This window comes from Cladophialophora yegresii (genome assembly GCF_000585515.1).
Source record: "Cladophialophora yegresii CBS 114405 chromosome Unknown aczIN-supercont1.7, whole genome shotgun sequence".
In the NCBI taxonomy this organism is placed as follows: Eukaryota; Fungi; Ascomycota; class Eurotiomycetes; order Chaetothyriales; family Herpotrichiellaceae; genus Cladophialophora; species Cladophialophora yegresii.
This window is the reverse complement of record NW_006913051.1, coordinates 1,976,208-1,995,469: the sequence shown is the minus strand read 5'-3', so window position 1 is coordinate 1,995,469 and position 19,262 is coordinate 1,976,208. Positions and strand designations below refer to the sequence as shown.

The window sequence follows — 19,262 nt, the reverse complement described above, 5'->3', positions numbered from 1 at the left end:
TGGACTCAAACCTAACTCGCCATTCAAATATTAGCCAACCCGTGAAGAATGGTTGGATAGAAACTCAGATGTCCACCTCACGACTCCCCTCGGCAGAGGGCAAAGGCATGGAAACATGAACCTCTTGGGAAAACAGCCATAAGGAATGGCTTTCCAGCTTTCCGCACCCTTGCCCCTAATCATTATGCTGACCGTGGTCACCACGATAGTGGGCTGATTCGTCTAGATCTTGGGTGACCACGGTGCACACTCCCGAGACTCTCTACCACCGCCAGCTTGACAAGGAAGGTTATCCGATGGCACTATGAGCGCCGCCAAGCGCGTCATAGGCGTTCGCCCAGCGAGACGCGCTCGTAACTCGTAATGTTTACCCAGGCATCGATTCATCGTCCTCCGATTCGAGTCGGCGGCTTTCATCCCCGACACGGTAAACTTTCCCTGTCATCCCTTTCAGTCCCGTAACACTTTCTTACTCCGGCCCTGCGATCTGCCGCCTCGATGAACATGGCCACCAACGGCGACGAAGTCTCAACCACGGTCCCTGATCCGAAACACGAAGAGCAGCGTGGTATGGCACCGTCGATGGCGGCTGCGACTGACCAGACCTCTGGCAATCCCCCAGATGCCGACAAACACGCCCAACTTACCGAGCTCATCGCGCAGGCAGCGGCAGAATATGCAGTCAAGCACTACTCAGAAGCGGCAGAACTGTACTCGCAAGCCACCGAACTGCAAGCCGAACTCAATGGAGAAATGGCCATCGAGAACGCGGACCTATACTACTCCTACGGGAAATGTCTGTTCTTCCTCGCCCAACAGTCCAGCTCCGTGCTGGGTGGAACAGCGGCGTCTGCGCAACTGTCCTCAAGCAAAGCACAGAAATCGGGCAAGAAGAGGAAAGCCAACGGCGCAACGAAGGCGGAGGCATCTACAACTAATGGTGGTGGCGCTGGCGCGACCTCGAAAGCCGTGTCTGCGGCATCCGAAACCACGGTACCAAACGTGGGTGATGTCGTGCCCCAAGAGGACGTGAAGCAGCCTCCACAGACTGCCTCGGACAAGCCCTACTTCCAGATCTCAGGTGACGCCGAAGGTTGGGACGATTCAGAGGACGATGAAGCGGACGAAGATGAAGAGGCGGGGGAAGAAGACGATGATGATGACTTCGCCACGTCGTATGAATTTTTGGATTTAGCCCGCGTTCTGTATCTCAAAAAGCTGGACCAGAGTCAGGAACACGCAATGGAGGATTCTGAGAAGGGCAAATACGTGGCATCTATAGATCTCACTCCCGAAGTCAAGGCGCTGAAAGCCCGTGTCGCGGAGATCTACGATCTGCAAGCGGAAGTCGAACTAGAGGGTGAGAAGTACTCGGATGCAGCTACAAATCTGAACGCGTGCCTTGCGTTGAGAGAAGAGCTCGAGCGCCCTGAGTCGAGCATCCTGGCCGAATGTCACTACAAGCTGAGTTTGGCGTTGGAGTTCAGTGCCAGCTCAGAAGAGCGCGACGCTGCAGGCCATCCAACTGGCAAGCTCTCGGTCGACTGGAAGATCCGCAACGAAGCCATCGCCCAGCAAGAGAAGGCCATCGATGTCTGCAAAATGCGCGTTGCAGCAGAGACGGCAGCATTAGACAAACTCGATGCCGGTCCTGCAAAGGACAAAGCTATGGCGCAAATCGAGGACGTCCAGGACATGATTGCTGAGATGGAAGTGCGGCTGGAAGAGCTGCGCAAACCACCCGTCAGCGTCAAGGCCGAGTCTGAAAACCAGATGAAGCAGCAGATTCAGGGCGTCCTCGGCAGTCTACTGGGCAGTGGTGTGACCGAAGAGGAGAAAAAGGAAAAGCTGGCCCAGGTGACCGAGAAAGCGACTGACATCTCGGGAATGGTCAAGCGGAAGAAGCCGAAACCAACAGAGAGTAATGGTGGTGATAGTGGACAGGGCTCTGCTGCGTCGACACCTGCTGCTGCTGCTTCAGCGGTCGCCAGCGGATCGAGCCTGGGCAAGCGAAAGGTAGAATTCATGGACGATGCAGCACATGCTGAAACCGGCAAGAAAGCCAAGGTGGAGGATGTTGAGGATTCAGGTGTTTGACGGAGCATGATCATTCGTCTGGCAAAGGGAAATGTCGACCACGACGATCGCACGCGCCTATAATGGCGCATTGCTTCTTCCTTCCGACACTAAACGCCCACCGCGGTCTACCCGCATTCACTTCTGCTGTACAATAGCCATAGCCTCAACTTCATACAACAAATCCGGCCACGCCAGCGCCGCCACTCCCACGAGCGTGGCTGGTGGTCGATGATCCCCGATGAATCTCGAATATGCCTCCAGCCGGGACTTATCCTTCGGATCCAGATTGACCACGTAGTGCGTGACTTTGATGATGTCGGCTGGGGTAGCCCCCACGGCTGCGAGACATTTTCTCAGGTTATCAAGGGCTATTTGCACTTGCTCGGCGAAAGTTGATGCAGCGGCGGTAGAGTCGGGCGGGACACCGACCTGGCCTGCAATGGTGACGAGACTGCTCGTTGGTGAGATGGGCGTGACTTGGACGTGAGAGTAGATTGAGGGAGGAGTGCGGACGTCGGCTGGGTTGATGAGTTTGGACATTGTGGGCTGGTCGATTACCCAGTTACTAGTGATTCGTAGGTTTTTTGTATGGTGTTGTGTAGACTCTGCGAATTATATCAAGGTACGAAGACTGATTAGATTTTGTTTCGTGACCTTGTTACCTGGATAGATTCCCTTCCTGGGTGGGAAAACGCCGTACGGAAGGATCAAATCGGATACATATTATTCCGCAAGATTGATCCGAGGCACGCAATCACACAACCCCGGGACAGGCCGTTCTTCTTCCCGACGAGGCCGAGATGCTCAACTCAATCGTACCTAGGTAATTAGGTACTCCCGTACTGGGTATGTCTTGCGGCGTGTCGCTGCCTAGTTCTTACCTACAGGTAGGTACTGTGTTGCCCTGTAAGCCCCAGACGGACAGTTCTACCAGGCTTTACTACATTGTTACTTCGTGCTGATACCGAGTATCGCCCGGTCTGCCAGCATGACTCCGGCCAGGATGAGGCCGCTTGGATGTTTACCGTGACTCCGGCCTGCCGGCATTCGAGAAACGTAACCGCGTGGCTTTGCCTGGGGTGCAGGGCAAATTGCGGGCCTGGTGTGGGGTTTGCTCTCCGTCGCCTGACTCTTTCACCAGCCCGGGATTCCGCAGTCCTATTCTGCACGTTGCCTTGGCCTTGGTCTGCATAAGCCTCCCTACACATCTCATGAATGTTGCAAGCTGCAAGGAGCGCCGTACAGGAGTCGCAGTGATTTGCGCAAATGACAACTTACAACGGTCCGCAAACTTCTCCTACCGAAGCATCCGAGGAGCAGGAGCGGAATTCACCCTTGTCCAGCGATGCCGAGAATGAGAATGACAGTCCCGAGGATGCGCTGGAGAACGGGGCCGCCAGCAAAAAGCGAAAAAGGTCATCGTTGAAAATCTCGTAAGGAACTTTCTCAACCCGATGCCTCTCCATTCTCTTTATTAACCGTACTTTCTGAAGCTGCGAACTCTGTAAAAACAGGAAAGTCAAATGCGACCGCGCAGAGCCTGCTTGTGGCTGGTGCGCCCGGAATGGCCGAGAATGTGTCTACAAGGAAAGGCAGAAACCCGGTCTGCGGGTGGGATATGGCCGTGAACTTGAGGAGAAGATCAATCGCCTCGAAGCCCTGCTACACGCCCAGGGCCGTCGACTTGAAGATCACATCGCTGAGCACGGCGACCTTTCTCCTCTCCATCGCCAGAGCTCTCTACGGGGGCCGCATCAACCAGGCACCCAGTTCAACACCTATGCGCAGAATGAATCTCGGCCGTCCGCGACGAGTGTACTGTCGCGAGACACGCCTGGATCGGACACAAGATGGCCTTCGTCCGCGAATGCGTACGAACGGATGCAATACCCGCGACCGCAGGATGCCATGTCTATTCGCTCGGTGGTCGATGTCAGCAGCCACGACATAATGTCGCAAAGCGATAGAGGTCCGTCGACTGCCTGGTATCCGACGTCGACGCCAGGACCCTCCGTCCCTGAATCGGAGCTGCCTACGTACGACCTGCTGTACACACTTGTCGATCTGTACTTCAAGCATGTCAATCCCTGGTCGCCCATTTTGGATCGGAAAGCCACATTCGACGCTTTCTTCGGTTCCCAATCCATGGACGACTCGGACAGGGTGCTGATGCATGCTGTTGTCGCGACCACGATGCGGTTCTCCAAAGATCCCCGTCTCACTGCAGAAGCCAGGCGACAGTTTCACGAGGCATCGAGGCAGAAAATCATGATGTATGCGCTTGATCACCCCAATGTCCGCGCGCTTCAGGCTCTTATTATTCTGGCGGTCGACGTCTTGGGGACGTCGAACGGGCAGCAAGGTTGGAACTTGCTGGCTCTTACTGCTCGGAATATTGTTCAGCTGGGTCTCGAAGTGGAAAAGACAATATACCTCCAATCCAGCGCATACCCTTCAGCAACCCACTTACAGGCGTCACAGCCTCAGTCGTGGATCGAGAACGAAGAGCGCCGCCGACTGTGCTGGATGACGTTTATTCTCGATCGGTATGCTACCGTCGCCACCGCAGACAAATTCATCTTCGACGAAAGAGAGATGGATCGATGCCTGCCTTGCCGCTACGACCTCTTCTCCAGGAACGAGCCTGTCGAGACACGGTGGCGCCGGCCAGGGTTGCCGTCCGAAATGATCGTTAACAAGCCAGAAAATTTGGGAAGTTTCTCGTACCACTGCGAAGTGTTGGGAATACTCAGTCGCATCCACCGATTCCTACACCAGCCATTAGACATCACGCGCCACGCCGACATCCAACGATGGCGCGAAAGATACCGCGAGCTCGACGCAGAGTTGAACGACTGGTTGCAGAATCTTCCAGGCGAATACGGCAAGATATCTCAGCTCTGCCATTCAGACCCCGGCAGCAGAATCTCGAATTGGATCATGCTGCATGCCGCATTTGTCACGTCCGTCATTCGACTTCACTCCTCGGCAGCATACCCCACGATTAAATCCCCCGTCTTCACACCGTCATACCACGCTATTCAACGGTGCCTCGGTGCAGTGGAGAGCTTACGCGAAATTGCCCAAGACGTGATGAATACCGGTATGCTTGCTCTGCTGGGCCACCCATTCGCGTTTGCCTTGTGGGTGTCAGCCCGACTACTCATCGTACACGCCGCAACCATGGAATGTGAGATCGACCCGAAGATCATGTTCTTCATCTCCACACTGGAACAGATGGGACAATACTGGCAAGTTGCAGGAACATACGCCAGGATTCTGAATGACGTGGTCCAGGAAGGGAGTACTGGCTCAGGAAGAACTTTTACAGCCATGAGGAGGTGAGATATACTGACCCTTCCCAATGATCCTTTATGATCCCCACAGAGGTCTGCGGTTTCCTGTTTGTGTTCGATATTAACGTCTTTCTCTTGCCCAGGTCTGCATACGAACTCAATCTCATGACCTCGCAACGACCGCGATCCGTCCTCGACCCTGTGACCACTCACAACTCATCGCAGAGTGAGCTCGAATACCTCGAGGTGTTTGAGTTTTTCAACTACCCTCGCTTCAATGCGATTGCTGGAAGCAACGGGTTCGATCCGTCCGTGTCAGTTACCAGCCAGAATCAGACGACACCCACGCAAGGCCAGCCGCCGAACTCCCGCGCGACGCCAGCCTTTGTGATACCCAATCCGGAGAGCGACTGGCTGATCTTCAAGCCCCCCTACGAATAGTATCGTGAAGCAGGCCGTGGGCTGATTGGCTAGTCACGGCTATTTCGGAACGGGATACCATAACGAGTCTCGAAGCTCCCGGGCACTATATTGCGGATGTCGACTTGCTGAGCTGCGCAGCGTCGGAGTATGACCTTTCTGTCGCGCGATTATGCCAAGCAGGTCTCAGGAAGGAGTATAACAGCACCAGCATCAGTGGTGCATGCCTTTGGGACGATGAGGCAGCTAAGAGGCAGACATGATGCTGCTCAGAACCCAGATGAGCGATCCTTCGGCTAAGACAACCAGTCCCGAGGGCAGGTACATCTGCAGCCAGGCCACCGGCTCGACCCGGCGTGCGGTCCTGACGCTGTTTTCCTGGAAAAGGCCGATAGGATCATCACATCAATATATCCACCAGTCCGAGGCCTTAGCGACTGGTCCGTTTTGGGTATCTGTTAGGCCGCCTGCTATGCTATTCTATGCGATGCTCTTGGGCCATGAGAGGGAAGATGTACCCGCCGTACGGTGTGAGGACAATGACCCGCGCGGTTTGCATGCAGAGAGATCGCCGCACAGTCGGCATAACCTGTTAAGAATATGCTACTCATGGGTCCACTTTGCGCTCCGTGCCTGACTAGGCGTAGAGGCGACTACTATGTAGGCAGGATGCATGTCGCAAGTCACACATATAGCTTGTGCCGTATCGTCATGTCAAGGCCGGCATGTCGTACTCGAAAGCCAATGGCGGAAGATAAACACGAACAAAGACGTGGATGTTGATGTGAATATGAACATGAACATCTCTTCATCACTCTTTTAGACGCCCGCTATATATGTAGCCCAATCATCAGTATCTGTACCCGAATACGTGTAACATAATCTGTACTTTGGCGCCTCTTCCCTTTTTTGGGAGCGTTCAATTTGCCCAGCCCTTACTCATCTGCACGGCCTTCTCCCACTGTGCGAATCTCTTGTCGCCATCCTCCTTGGAGATCTTGGGCTGAAAACTCGTCGACCCCTCGGTATTGACCTGCTTGAGCTCGTCGATGCTGTCCCACACCCCAACGGCCAGGCCCGCGGCAATGGCGGCGCCTAGCGCGGTGGTCTCGCGCATGGCCGGCCTCTTGACCGGGATGCCGATCAAATCGGCCTGCGTCTGCATGGTGAGGTCCGAATTGCACATGCCGCCGTCGACGGCGAGTTCCGCAAGCGCGTGGCCCGAGTCCTTCTCCATGGCCACGAGGATGGCCTTTGTCTGGAAACACGTGGCCTCGAGCGTGGCGCGCGCGATGTGCCCGCGCTGCGTGTACGCGGTGATGCCGAAGATGGTGCCCCGCGCGTCGTCGATCCAGTAGGGCGCAAAGAGGCCCGAAAAGGCCGTCACAAAGGTGACGCCGCCGTTGTCGTCGACCGTCTCGGCCAGCTGGCTGATCTCGGACGACTTGTCGATGAATTTAAAATTGTCGACGAGGAATTTCACGCTCGAGCCGGCCACGGCGATGGAGCCCTCGAGGGCGTAGTTCGGCTTTGTGCCCCCACCGAAGTCGTACGCCACGGTCGTCAAGAGGCCCGATTTGGAGATCACGGGCGTTTCGCCCACGTTGTATAAGATGAAGGAGCCCGTGCCGTAGGTGTTCTTGGCCAGGCCTGGCGTGAAGCCCTTCTGCCCGACGAGCGCGGCGGACTGGTCGCCTAGGCAGCCTGTGATGGGGACGCCCTTGAGGACGGTGGACGCCAGGAAGCCGTAGGCTTCGGGGTCGGAGGAGTGGACGATCTTGGGGAGCGCGAGCTTGGAGGTATCTATGCGGAAAAAGTCGAGCAAAGACTCGTCATAGTCGAGCGTGCGTAGGTTCATGAACATGGTGCGCGAGGCGTTCGAGGGGTCCGAGACGAAGACGTTCTTCTTGGGGCCTGTTGTCTGAGTCAGTACTCGATCCGCTCTTTGCAGTGCGCCGGGCCACGTCCGTACCTCCGTTGAGCTTGTACACGAGCCAGGTGTCGATGGTGCCGAAAGCTAACACGCCCTTTTCATACGCCTCCTTGACTTTGGCCTCGTTCTCGAGCAGCCAAAGCAATTTGCCGACCGAAGGGTATGTGGAGAGCGGGACACCCGCGAGCTCGATCAGCTGGTCGGCGCCTAGGCGCTGCTTCAGCTTCCGCACGAGGTTCTGATGCCGCGTGTCGGTCCAGACGATTGCGTTGTAGAGCGGCTCGCCGGTTTCCTTGTTCCATAGGACGGTCGTTTCACGCTGGTTGGTGATCCCGATGGCCTTGATTGACTGGGCACTGTGGCCTTGGGTTTCGAATTGCTTGACTGCGCCGTCGATACACTGCTCAACCGACGAAATGATCTCCAGAGGGTCATGTTCGTGCCAGCTTCACCCGTGAACGTCAGGAGTGGACTGATTTTGTTCGGATGGATGGTAAACTCACCCAGGATGCGGATAAATCTGCTTGAACTCCAACTGATGTGAAGCCACGGGTTCGCCGGCCTTGTTGAAGATGAGGAATCGCGAACTCGTCGTGCCCTGATCGATCGAGCCGATGAAGTGTTCGGAAGGGCTGCCCATTGTGACAACTTTTCTCAACAAATTCATCAAGGCTCGTAAAGACTCGTACGATCAATTCCTGGAGAGCAGCTGTTGGAGACCGGGGTTGGGGGCCTGGAGTGGCTCTGTGGCGGGGACGAAGCAGTGTTTATATGACCAGAGCGGGGAGAGACCGAAGCGAAGCATGTGGGCCTCGACGAGCTCGAAGCACGGCACGCGTGACCCTTGCTCTTGACGGTACATGCAGGTGTTCGATCCCATGAGCCGCCGGGTTACATACAGCTGCATGCTTGACCTTGCGTACCAGTAAGATGCTACACGAGCTTGGAAGCCATGCCTCGGGGTTCGTCGTCATCTTGTCCGATCCTGGGGAACAATAGCCCGAAGTGTCAGCTTCCAGACTCCTTCCATGCACGAGAGGCGGGCGCCGACCGCGTGGCGGGGAAACGCGTGGGAGAGGAGATCTGCTACGAGCACGAGACGAGCCTAGACATGCTTTCGCGGAGTAACTACCTAGTACTCTGTAGTTTACTCGTACTCCTGTCGGGCTCGGACTTCTGAACAGCGAGATGCATGCCGAGGCTGATGATGTGAGGCTTTGCCCCGCCACCCCGCAGTTCCAAGAGCGAATGCGACCTTGCGCCGAAAAGGGATTAATGAGGCATCTGCTCCTCCGTAGCAAGATTGCTGCTGTCTGCCGTGTGCTCCGCTGACTGCCGGCTTCGGTATCAGTTCCGCTGGCTGCCTGGCCTCCCGATTTTCATTCGCTCATCAGCTGGTCACATCTCAGTCTCACTTCTTTCCTCTTCTGCAACGTAGTATTGTGCATGTGTGCATAATACTTTGGGTCCACTGGAAGCTCAAATGGCATACGTCGTGCCACCGACAACACGATTGAATCACGATTAGGACCACCAGCAGCTGACACCCTGTACTGGTCCTACCTTGACCGCTTGATGACTCTCCCCACAATCGGTTTCAAGCACGTTGTTTCCCTTTCCTGAACTTTACGCAAAAGGAGATTGCACTATCTTGTGCATGTTCAATGTCACTTCGTTAGAAGTCTCTAAGTTCAGGATGGCAGTACTATGCAGCTCGGCGTGGTAGGCCCGACTGAACCTTAGGCATATCGGTGTCCGGGTGAGCGAACTTCGGCCGCCCTGCTCGGGAGGCCAGGCTGAAGAAAAGCCAGGTGAGTGGCAGGAATTCTTTCATCCATCATCCCGCATCTACGCCACGAGTCGTGTCATGCAGCAGCGTGCACGGCCGTCCCGGCCCCATAACACTTTTTGGTTCTAGACGCGATACAAGGCACGTAATGAGCACTACTGGATGCTCCCTGCATGCTCGCCTCCAGGCTTTCGGTATGACCTGTAACGGGTCTCTCATTCACACAGTGGAGCCTGAAGTATTGCCGCGGGAAACCTGGGGGTGTATCACATAGCATCCGTCTATATAATCCCGTTTCAGTCCCCCATGGGCAGTTCTTATCAATCTCCGTATCCACAAAGGCAAGAAACCCTGCCCCCCCTGCCGCCGTCAGCAATCATATGTCGTCTTCCTCTTCCTCGGCGTCACCGGAGAAACGAACACTTCAACCGCACGACATGGGCAACATCACTCACCAAGAGCATCTTCACGTTCCGCAGGATCAAAGGCGACGCACTTCTGTCCCTGAAGCCCCAGCCTTTGCCGAGCACGGTCCCCTGGTCGATCATAAAATCCCACAAGCGGACGTCGTTCAACAAGAGCCAGACTTAGCATGGAGTCGAGTCCGACACTTTCTCAGAGAGCCTCTGTCAGAGTTCTTCGGCGTCTTTATTCTCATCCTTTTCGGTGACGGAGTTGTTGCGCAAGTGGTCCTCTCTGGTGGTACTAAGGGTGACTATCAGTCCATCTCCTGGGGCTGGGGGTGAGTTTGACTGCTTTCCTCGACTATTGCCTTTGACTAACTTTACCAGCCTTGGTGTCATGTTAGGAGTCTACACCGGTGGCATATCCGGTGCCCATCTCAATCCTGCTGTGACGTTTGCGAATTGCGTCTTTCGCAAGTTTCCTTGGAGGAAATTCCCCGTCTACATGCTCGCACAGACCCTCGGTGCCATGGTAGCGTCTGCAATTGTCTACGCCAACTACAAGTCAGCAATTGATGTGTTCGAGGGAGGTCCAGATATCCGCACCGTCGGTGGCGAGACTTCAACAGCTGGAATTTTCTGCACCTATCCCGCACCATTTATGACAAAGACTGGTCAATTCTTCTCGGAGTTCATCGCCAGCGCCATCCTCATGTTCCTGATCTACGCACTGAAGGACGATGGGAACATTGGTGCAGGCAATCTAACCCCACTCGCCCTCTTCTTCGTCATCTTCGGCATTGGTGCTTGCTTTGGGTGGGAGACCGGCTACGCCATCAACCTTGCTCGAGATTTCGGCCCTCGCTTGGTCAGTTACATGATCGGCTATGGTCATGAGGTCTGGTCCGCTGGCGGCTACTATTTCTGGGTAAGACTATTCCGCAATATCGTGGGCTGTGAAAAGGACTGCGGCTAATGATGCTGAAAGGTCCCAATGGTTGCGCCCTTCTGCGGTTGCACATTCGGAGGCTTCCTCTACGATACCTTCCTCTTCACCGGAGAGAGTCCGATCAACACTCCTTACATGGGGTTGCAAAGACTTGTTCAACCTAAGCGATCGGTCTGGTCGAATACATACAACTCTGAGGGCCAGGTGTGAGTTACGGGATTTTTAGAAGTGTCGCGGGTTGATCGCAATACGAAGATCGAGGACGTTCAAGAGGGCCTGATTACTGTTCGTTGTTGCACAGCAGTTTGGCGTGTTATGATATCCACGGGCGCTGTGCCACCATGTCACCGCAGTCTTGGTGCATTTAGATTGGAGGCCACCGTTATACGGCCATTGGCCTTGATACGGAGTGCATGGTGATCCACGAAAATTGATCGATTCTTTTACGCACGTTGGACTTTAGCCGAGCTACTCTGATGGACTTCGAACAAACAGGTTTGCAGCATGTGTTCGGTGTAATTAGTCTGCCCACTCGAAGAGCCATATGATTCGAGCACTGTTCCCTCCCCCACTCACTGTGCCTTGTAAGCTGCAAGATACGCGACACTGTTGGGCTAGCTGCCGCAAAGCAAACGTCGTGTTCATTCCTTCGACTTGAGCCCCTATGAGACTGCATGGGCGGAACCGCGCTCTCTCTCAACCATGAGCACCCTCGACTGCCCACGCTGACCATCGATGGCTCAAGTCGAGAGACCCCACCCCGTCCCGCGGTCTTCTCTGAAAGCCTGCTGTAGGGCTCTCTGACAGTTGCGCTCCAAGTAGAAGGATACTACAAGTCGTTATCTCGATCACTGGCAGATTTGGTCACAGCGTTAAGCATCAACAACGATAATCCAGCCAACCCTGGTCAATGGGTGTGTTCATCTCTGATTGTTGGGGGGATCCGCATACTCTCATGCCGTTGCGGCTGCCGAGCGAGATACCTCGGATGATCACTACTGCGTCCCTGCAGACGAATCCAACCGGATTTCGGTGAGAACGAGGCGGATCTAGTACGGCCCGAGACTTTTGTCCAGCTTCGAGCGACGGCTTTCTTGCTCTGGAAGTACATGCCGTATGCCTGGGATTGGAACGGCCGAAACACGCTCGATGCCACGGAGGACCGGCTTGTACGGCCGTGCAGAGACTTCGAGCATAGAAGCCGGAAATTCCGTGGTCTGTCATAAGGTTCAAGAGCAGTGGATGCTCGTGAGAATGCGAGCAACCTTGCCTTCGTCCAAAGCTTGTTTCCGGATCCATCGCAGATACTACGCTGGTGGTTAGAAGCCGCGGCAGAGGCTGGGCCTCCCAGATCTGGATATTCGTGATAATTTTCCTGCCAGACGCTTCTCGGGTTTCGTAGACCGAAGTGCTGCCAATTGACCTTGCACGTGACATGGCAGCCACAATTCGGTCAATTACAACCGAACTGCGTAAAGTTTGTCTCCCCGCCTCAACCGGGAGCTGATTTGGACTCTGGTGACTGCATAAACCTACGACAACCTGGCACCCATCTGGTGCATGATGAGCAAACACGAGACTCTTAGCAGACTCAAAGCTATAGGCTCAAACCACTGCATCGCGTTTGACAGGTCTCGGTCATGGCTATGCCCCGAGCACTCGCTTCGCAAAGTCATTCCCCCTCGCGATGAGACACTTTTCATGCGTCGATCAGGAGCTGTCAACTTCCTTCAAATACCGCCGCTGGAGCTCCCTTGACAGCTATCCTCAATACCTCCGTGAAGCCAAAAGGTAACTTCCTCGTCCATTGGGGTGAGTGACATTACCATACTGTGTTGGCACATGTTCAACGACCTACTCTACTTCTTTTGAGCTCGGGTTTGGTATCACTTGTTCTTTGATTGTTATCCCAGCATGGCATCACGCTTCTCAGTCCGCAGGCTTCTGAAGCCGTTGGCGTATGGCACCGGCCTCGCTGTTGCAGGCGCTACAGGCATGTATATTGTCTATCGGCCTCGGAACTTGCCAGGAGCAGAATCACTGGCCCCGAAACCCCCGAAACGAGACGAGAACGGGGACATCATCCCCCCAAAATTCCCATACATCAAGACACGAGCCGAACAGATCGCTGATCTCAAAAAATCCTCCTCGGGCCCCTCCTCTGAGATATATGACCTCCTGGTGGTCGGCGGTGGAGCCACGGGCACAGGCATTGCGCTTGACGCAGCCACAAGAGGCTTGAAAGTTGCGCTTGTGGAAAGAGACGATTTCAGCAGTGGCACGAGCAGCAAATCCACAAAGCTCGTCCATGGTGGCGTGCGATATCTCGAGAAAGCCGTGTGGAACCTGGATTGGAACCAATACCAGCTGGTAAGAGAGGCATTAAAGGAACGGAAAAGCTTCCTGTACACAGCACCTCATCTGTCATCGTGGCTCCCGATCATGCTGCCTTTACAGGCATGGTGGCAAGCGCCGTACTTCTGGGCCGGTACCAAATTCTACGACCTCTTAGCCGGGTCGGAAGGCATAGAGAGCTCTTACTTCCTACCTAGGAGTAAAGCTCTCGAAGCATTTCCTATGCTAAAGAAGGACAACTTGATAGGAGCGCTCGTCTATTATGATGGTCAGCACAATGATTCCCGGATGAACGTCTCACTGGCCATGACCGCCACACTGTATGGCACGACCACAGTCAACCACCTTGAAGTGACGGGTCTGGAGAAAGACGCAAGTGGCAAGTTGACGGGCGCCCGCGTCAGGGATCTCATTGCGGACAAGGACGGCCAAGGAGCAAGCGGAGAATTCACCGTGAAAGCTAAGGGCATTATCAACGCCACAGGCCCGTTCTGTGACGCAATCCGGCAAATGGACTCGCCCAGCGAAAAAGAGATTGTGGCTCCGAGCCTCGGAGTCCACGTCGTGCTTCCTGGCTATCTCAGTCCCCAGAAGATGGGCTTGATCGACCCCTCCACTTCGGACGGCCGAGTCATCTTCTTCCTCCCTTGGCAAGGCAACACGATCGCAGGCACCACGGACGCGCCCTGTGCCATATCTCAGGATCCGGTAGCAGGCGAAAAAGACATCGAATGGATCTTGGACGAGATCCGCACATATCTAACTCCGGATATTGATGTTCGAAGATCGGACATTCTTGCTGCATGGTCAGGTATGTTTCAAGCCTACGGCTACATCGGAAGGAATTTTACTAATGTAGCCTACAGGAATTCGCCCCCTCGTTCGAGACCCCAATTCAAAAAACACCGAGTCGCTCGTTCGCAGCCATCTGGTATCGGTCTCTGACTCGGGCCTTCTCACCTGTGCCGGAGGCAAGTGGACGACGTACCGACAAATGGCGGAGGAAGCAGTCGACAAAGCGATCGAGGTTTTCAAGCTGCAGCCCAAACCGGTCACTTTCGTGCCAGACCTTGCTGGCATTAACGGCATCGATCCCTCGGTCCGCTTGTTGGACGGCACATGTCAGACCCATCGGATCCGACTAGTTGGCGCGCACGGTTATTCGACTACTCTCTTCATCAATTTGATTCAGCACTTCGGTCTCGACATGGACGTCGCAAAGCATTTAGCGTCGGACTACGGTGACCGCGCGTGGGATGTTGCCGCCTTGTCTGCTCCGACCGACAACACGGAGCACTATCCTCTGCGCGGCCAGCGCCTCTCCTCGTTGTACCCTTTCATTGACGGGGAGGTCCGGTATGCCGTCCGCAGCGAATACGCTCAAACTGCGGTGGATGTCCTTGCAAGACGCACGAGATTGAGTTTTCTGAACGCGCAAGCTGCTCTTCATGCTCTTCCCAAGGTCATTGACATAATGGCCGAGGAGCTCAGTTGGAGCAAGCAGCGAAAAGAGGCTGAGTGGAGAGACACGGTTCAATTTCTCGCCAGCATGGGTTTACCGAGAGACATGCTACAAATCACTCGCGAGCAAGTCCTGCGAGGAGAAATGGCATCGAGCATTCTTGCACCAGCAAAAGGCGCATCGAAGGGAGTTGTGCCTTTAAAACCAACGCTTGAGCCAGCCTCGGAGGCGCATGGGACGCTGCCGTGATCCCAGGATACTAGTTTTGGATGAGTTGCACTTCTCTGCATTGGTATGATATATCGTGGTCCTTATTGTTTACTGGGATTTCACCGCTGGAACAAAAGCAGGGAAACTAGAGTGACGTGGCACCACTTGACGGGCAGCAAGGTGTTTGGAGTTTGAGTCCTGCTTGCGCAGTATGGATACGAATATTCTCAAGATCCCGGTCTCGTTTTCAGGAAACCTTGTAAGCCTACAGTTCTCGTCACTTGGAGAAGGAAGAGCGCAGCTAACGCCAAGTTCGTTGACGTCCAGGGTGCAAACCTCAATTGTTCTGATATATCTTTACTGTATGATATGCATAACTCTCATACCCCACCCGGCACCAACATTTCTCGTCTGCGCCGCAATTGCACCAATACCATAAGTGGTCAACTCAAGCTTTTCCAAGAAGCCTCGAACGACATGCGCGTCAGGCTAACAGGAGTACAACGTAACCATCGCATTGCTGCCTTCCGGAGGTAATGAAACCTCCGCTATGATAGGAGTGGTGTGCCGGTCACCTATGGGAATTGGAGAAGCCCCAGGCCAGAAAGGACCGAAGCATGACCCCCGGAGGAGGGCCCCAGGTTCACAATCCTTCGACACAAGGTGGCTGATCGGAGATGTGGGGCTTGAGGTCATTGGGGCTTGGAGCATTGGTATTCGGGGAAGCGGCTTTTGCCATACAGGATCCTCCCCGCGATGCCAGGACAGCTCTTAGGCACGGAGTCGAGGACGCCGGACGTGCTTTTTGCCCTGGATGCGCAATGAAGACAACGATCAATATAAGAACGGCCGAACGCCGCGCCTGACCTCCCGGTACTTAGCTTGCAGCCATCGGATCACCATATCCAGCCATTCAACATGCCATTCCTCGGCATCCTCGACGACACCAAGATCCCTCATGTCCCTGGCACGGTGATACTCGAAGAAGACGCGGCGCACTCGCAGGACGTGACGGGCGGTCTCAAGCATGGCACGGGACGAAATGCACACATCGTCCTTGTGCCGCAACCTTCCAACGACCCCAATGATCCCCTGAACTGGCCCTACACCAAGAAACTCACAGCCCTGGGCATCACCTGCTGGGGTTCGGTGCTGTATGCCGCGGTCGTGAGCGCCATGCTGAACGCCGCGTTCTTCGAGATGTCGCTGGAAATCAACACGACCATCTCCAAGCTTGTCTTGACTTCGGGGTATCAGACGCTCGTTGTCGGCGTGACGGGGCCTTTATTTTCAGCGCTGTCTCGAAAATGGGGCACTCGACCCATCTTCCTGCTGGCTTCGATTTTCTGCCTCGTTGCCGATATCGTGGGATCGTGCGTCACCACGTACGAGGGCGTGCTCGCGTCTCGAATTCTTCAAGGCTTCGCGATCGCGCCCTACGAGTCTCTGGTATTCACGCTCGTCAGCGACATGTTCTTCGTCCACGAGCGCGGCGTCTACGCCTCGGCCATCAACTTTATCCTGGCCGGAATCTCCAACCTGACAGGTGTTGTTGCAGGCCCGATCGCGTCGAACATTGGCTGGAAATGGCTGTGAGTTTTCGCCACGCGCAAAGCTTTGCCGGCTGCGACTGACTGACACGTACAGCTACTACCTCCTCGTGTTGTTCGGTGGCATCCAGACGATCCTCCAATTCCTGTTCGTCCCGGAGACAAGTTACGTCCGCGACCGCCGGTACGAGATCGACGAGCTGAGGAACGACAACCTCCAAGACCTCGCCGCGCTAGAGTACCAGGATAGACTCGACATGGAGAAGCCCGGCATTGCAAGGCATACCGAGGAAACAGGTGGGACCGCGATTACGACCCCTAGTCCCGCAAACGGACCGCACGTATACCGAAAGAAGACGTTCGCGCAGGACCTTGCCATCTTCAGCGGGACCTACTCGAACGAGAACCTGCTACAGCTCTTCCTGGCGCCCTTCGCAGTCGTCCTCAACATCGCGGTCTCCTGGATCCTGATCATCAACTCCATGTTCGTCGTCCTCTACGTGGTCATCGCTTTCGTGCTGGCCCAGCTCTTCGCCCCACCCCCATACCTCCTCAGCCCGGCCAGCATAGGATACTTGTCCCTCGGCCCCTTCGTAGGCGGTATCCTCGGGTCGATCATCATGGGCGCCCTCTCCGACCCGTTCATCAAATGGTGCGCCCGCCGCAACAACGGCGTCTACGAGCCCGAGTACCGCCTCATCCCGTGCCTGGTCGGCGTCTGCGCGGGCGTCGGGCTCATGCTCTTCGGCCATCTCGTCTCCGCCGGCGCGAGCCCCTACGCCTGCGCCACGGTCCACGGCCTCATGCTTTTCGGCGTCATGTTCGTCTGCATCGGCACGTCGAACTACGCGCTCGACGCGTACCGCGGGATGGCGAATGAGATCTTCATCGCCAGCATGGCTGTCAAGAACGTTATCCTGTTTGGGTTCAGTTATTTCGTCAACAACTGGACCGCGGAGGTCGGGCCCCAGCATGCCTTTTACGTGTGGGGCGCAGTCGCTTTTGGGCTCGTCGCTACCGTGCCTTTCATGTATGTCTTTGGAAAGAAGTACCGGAGTTATTGGGCGCGAAATAATCTGCTGGAGAGGATGCATGTGCGGACGCATGAAGAGTAGCGAGCGAGCTAGCGAGGTACAGTACGATGGAGAGAAAATCCGATAATAAGAAGAAGACTTTTGACACAGTATCCGGACCACGGCATGGCAGATCGAGGTAGCCTACACTGGATTGAAAGACAATGGAAGGGGGACTAGACCTAGACCTAGAATTAGAACTAGAATTAGAATCCAAATCCAGGACTACGACTTAATTACCGGAACAAGTGAAATGTATTGCAGCTAGAATATCTCTGTTTACAGAGGACGTACGGTGTCCAGCACCCAGCCCCCGCCATGGACACTACTGTTAACGGACAAGTACGGAATACCGACCAGGATAACCCCCTCCTCCAGAGGCTGGTGGTGGGCGGCATTTTATTTGTCCCGAGAGGTCGTGGTTTGGGGTTTGCACGAGCTTCGGTACATGGCACTGCCACTTACTGCACCGTACAATACAGCAGTCTTGGGCGAAGGCCCAGATAGTAGAGGGCAGAACATACTGTGTAGGACTGGACGTGTGGATGGCGCGTCGAGGTTGTGATGATCGGGCCTCGACGTCAGTTACTGTAGTTAGTATTGCTTCCGCTGGACTTGAAAAGCAGCTCGAAGCTACACGTCTTGCGGCGGTTCCACGAGTCTGTACAGGTACAGATTGAAATTGGGGCGAGTAGTGATTCCATCAGCAGATATCAAGAAACTGCGTTTAAAAGATCCGAGCGCGGCATTACTGTGTGCCAGGTACATGTCATCTCCATGTGGATTGTTAGTAGCGGGAGCCTGAAACTCACCAATCAAGATCAAGACACGTGGTTGACTAGTACGAGCTAGGGGTACGAGTACCACAGTATTGCGCATCTGAGTTATGATGGTAATTATGCATCAGTACCCAATTGGGAAAATGAGCCGGGTAGGGAGTCTTTCGTGGCTTCCGGCCTCCGAAGTCACTCCTCTCGCGCATTGCATCGTTCGAATTGTTTCCTGTCGGCTGTGCAACGCGGATTCCTGACCCCCTTCAATCAGTACCTGCGTTCCGTCCGTGACCTATGCCTTTGGCTGAACGCCAACACCGAATGGGCGATGCAGGACTGTTCCATGTCCCGAAACACATCGACTCTGCTGTCAGCGCGTTCTCGCATAGTGCTCTGGAGCCTCCTTTCCATTTCAGACACATGGTATCCCGACAGGGTGCATAGTATACCCTCTGCGTCTGTTAATTGAACAGATCTGCCAAATATGGGCAACCTCTGGTTCGAGGAGTCAGTGGATTAATGTAGAGCCTAGGTTTCCGCCCAGCCTCGACATGCCTCTGCGAGGCCGAATGCTACTTACCCTTGGTTCCCACCCTGCACAAAGATGTCGGCAAGCTATTTCCGAATGAAGAAGGTACTTGATCCTTTTCAAGGTTGGTATGCGGCCAGGCCCAGCTTCCTATTTGCGATACTATAGCACCCAATCGGCGTTCACTATGTACTGGAGTCAACCACCGGTTAGAGTGACAAGGGATTCGACAACCATCTCCACGGCTGCCAAGGAAGGGAGCGTATTCTCAGTCAGCACAGTCGCTACGCGCGCGTGATCGCGACGGGCCGGTGTGATGAGAGCAGGAGGACTTCGCTGTCGATGGCGTCGATATTTTTTGCCTTCCCACGCTGCAGCCAGAATGTTAAGCCAGAGTGTCAAGAAGCTGTCCCAAGCCGTAGATATCAGCACGTGGACCA

General features: G+C 54.9%; 7 protein-coding genes across 7 annotated transcripts; 5 read left to right on the top strand and 2 right to left on the bottom strand.

The window, feature by feature from the left end:
- Positions 1–504: 504 nt before the first annotated feature.
- Positions 505–2,097, top strand: A1O7_09830 (uncharacterized protein; the record flags this gene model as incomplete). The annotated part of the gene is made up of 1 exon (XM_007763815.1): positions 505–2,097. The coding sequence occupies one exon, from the start codon at positions 505–507 to the stop codon at positions 2,095–2,097; it is 1,593 nt and encodes a 530-aa protein (XP_007762005.1).
- A 117-nt stretch (positions 2,098–2,214) lies between these two features.
- On the bottom strand, positions 2,215–2,619 carry A1O7_09829 (uncharacterized protein; the record flags this gene model as incomplete). The annotated part of the gene is made up of 1 exon (XM_007763814.1): positions 2,215–2,619. One exon carries the CDS (start codon positions 2,617–2,619, stop codon positions 2,215–2,217), a length of 405 nt encoding a protein of 134 aa, XP_007762004.1.
- A 726-nt stretch (positions 2,620–3,345) lies between these two features.
- Positions 3,346–5,816, top strand: A1O7_09828 (uncharacterized protein; the record flags this gene model as incomplete). Its single annotated transcript, XM_007763813.1, has 3 exons — positions 3,346–3,512; positions 3,573–5,420; positions 5,519–5,816. 3 exons carry the CDS (start codon positions 3,346–3,348, stop codon positions 5,814–5,816), a joined length of 2,313 nt encoding a protein of 770 aa, XP_007762003.1.
- An 898-nt stretch (positions 5,817–6,714) lies between these two features.
- On the bottom strand, positions 6,715–8,368 carry A1O7_09827 (glycerol kinase; the record flags this gene model as incomplete). Its single annotated transcript, XM_007763812.1, has 3 exons — positions 6,715–7,709; positions 7,768–8,174; positions 8,232–8,368. The coding sequence occupies 3 exons, from the start codon at positions 8,366–8,368 to the stop codon at positions 6,715–6,717; spliced, it is 1,539 nt and encodes a 512-aa protein (XP_007762002.1).
- A 1,586-nt stretch (positions 8,369–9,954) lies between these two features.
- A1O7_09826 (aquaglyceroporin like protein, other eukaryote) lies at positions 9,955–11,080 on the top strand (the record flags this gene model as incomplete). Its single annotated transcript, XM_007763811.1, has 3 exons — positions 9,955–10,259; positions 10,309–10,849; positions 10,910–11,080. 3 exons carry the CDS (start codon positions 9,955–9,957, stop codon positions 11,078–11,080), a joined length of 1,017 nt encoding a protein of 338 aa, XP_007762001.1.
- Positions 11,081–12,784: 1,704 nt separating this feature from the next.
- On the top strand, positions 12,785–14,936 carry A1O7_09825 (glycerol-3-phosphate dehydrogenase; the record flags this gene model as incomplete). Its single annotated transcript, XM_007763810.1, has 2 exons — positions 12,785–14,036; positions 14,092–14,936. The coding sequence occupies 2 exons, from the start codon at positions 12,785–12,787 to the stop codon at positions 14,934–14,936; spliced, it is 2,097 nt and encodes a 698-aa protein (XP_007762000.1).
- Positions 14,937–15,815: 879 nt separating this feature from the next.
- Positions 15,816–17,562, top strand: A1O7_09824 (uncharacterized protein; the record flags this gene model as incomplete). The annotated part of the gene is made up of 2 exons (XM_007763809.1): positions 15,816–16,489; positions 16,545–17,562. The coding sequence occupies 2 exons, from the start codon at positions 15,816–15,818 to the stop codon at positions 17,560–17,562; spliced, it is 1,692 nt and encodes a 563-aa protein (XP_007761999.1).
- Positions 17,563–19,262: the final 1,700 nt, after the last annotated feature.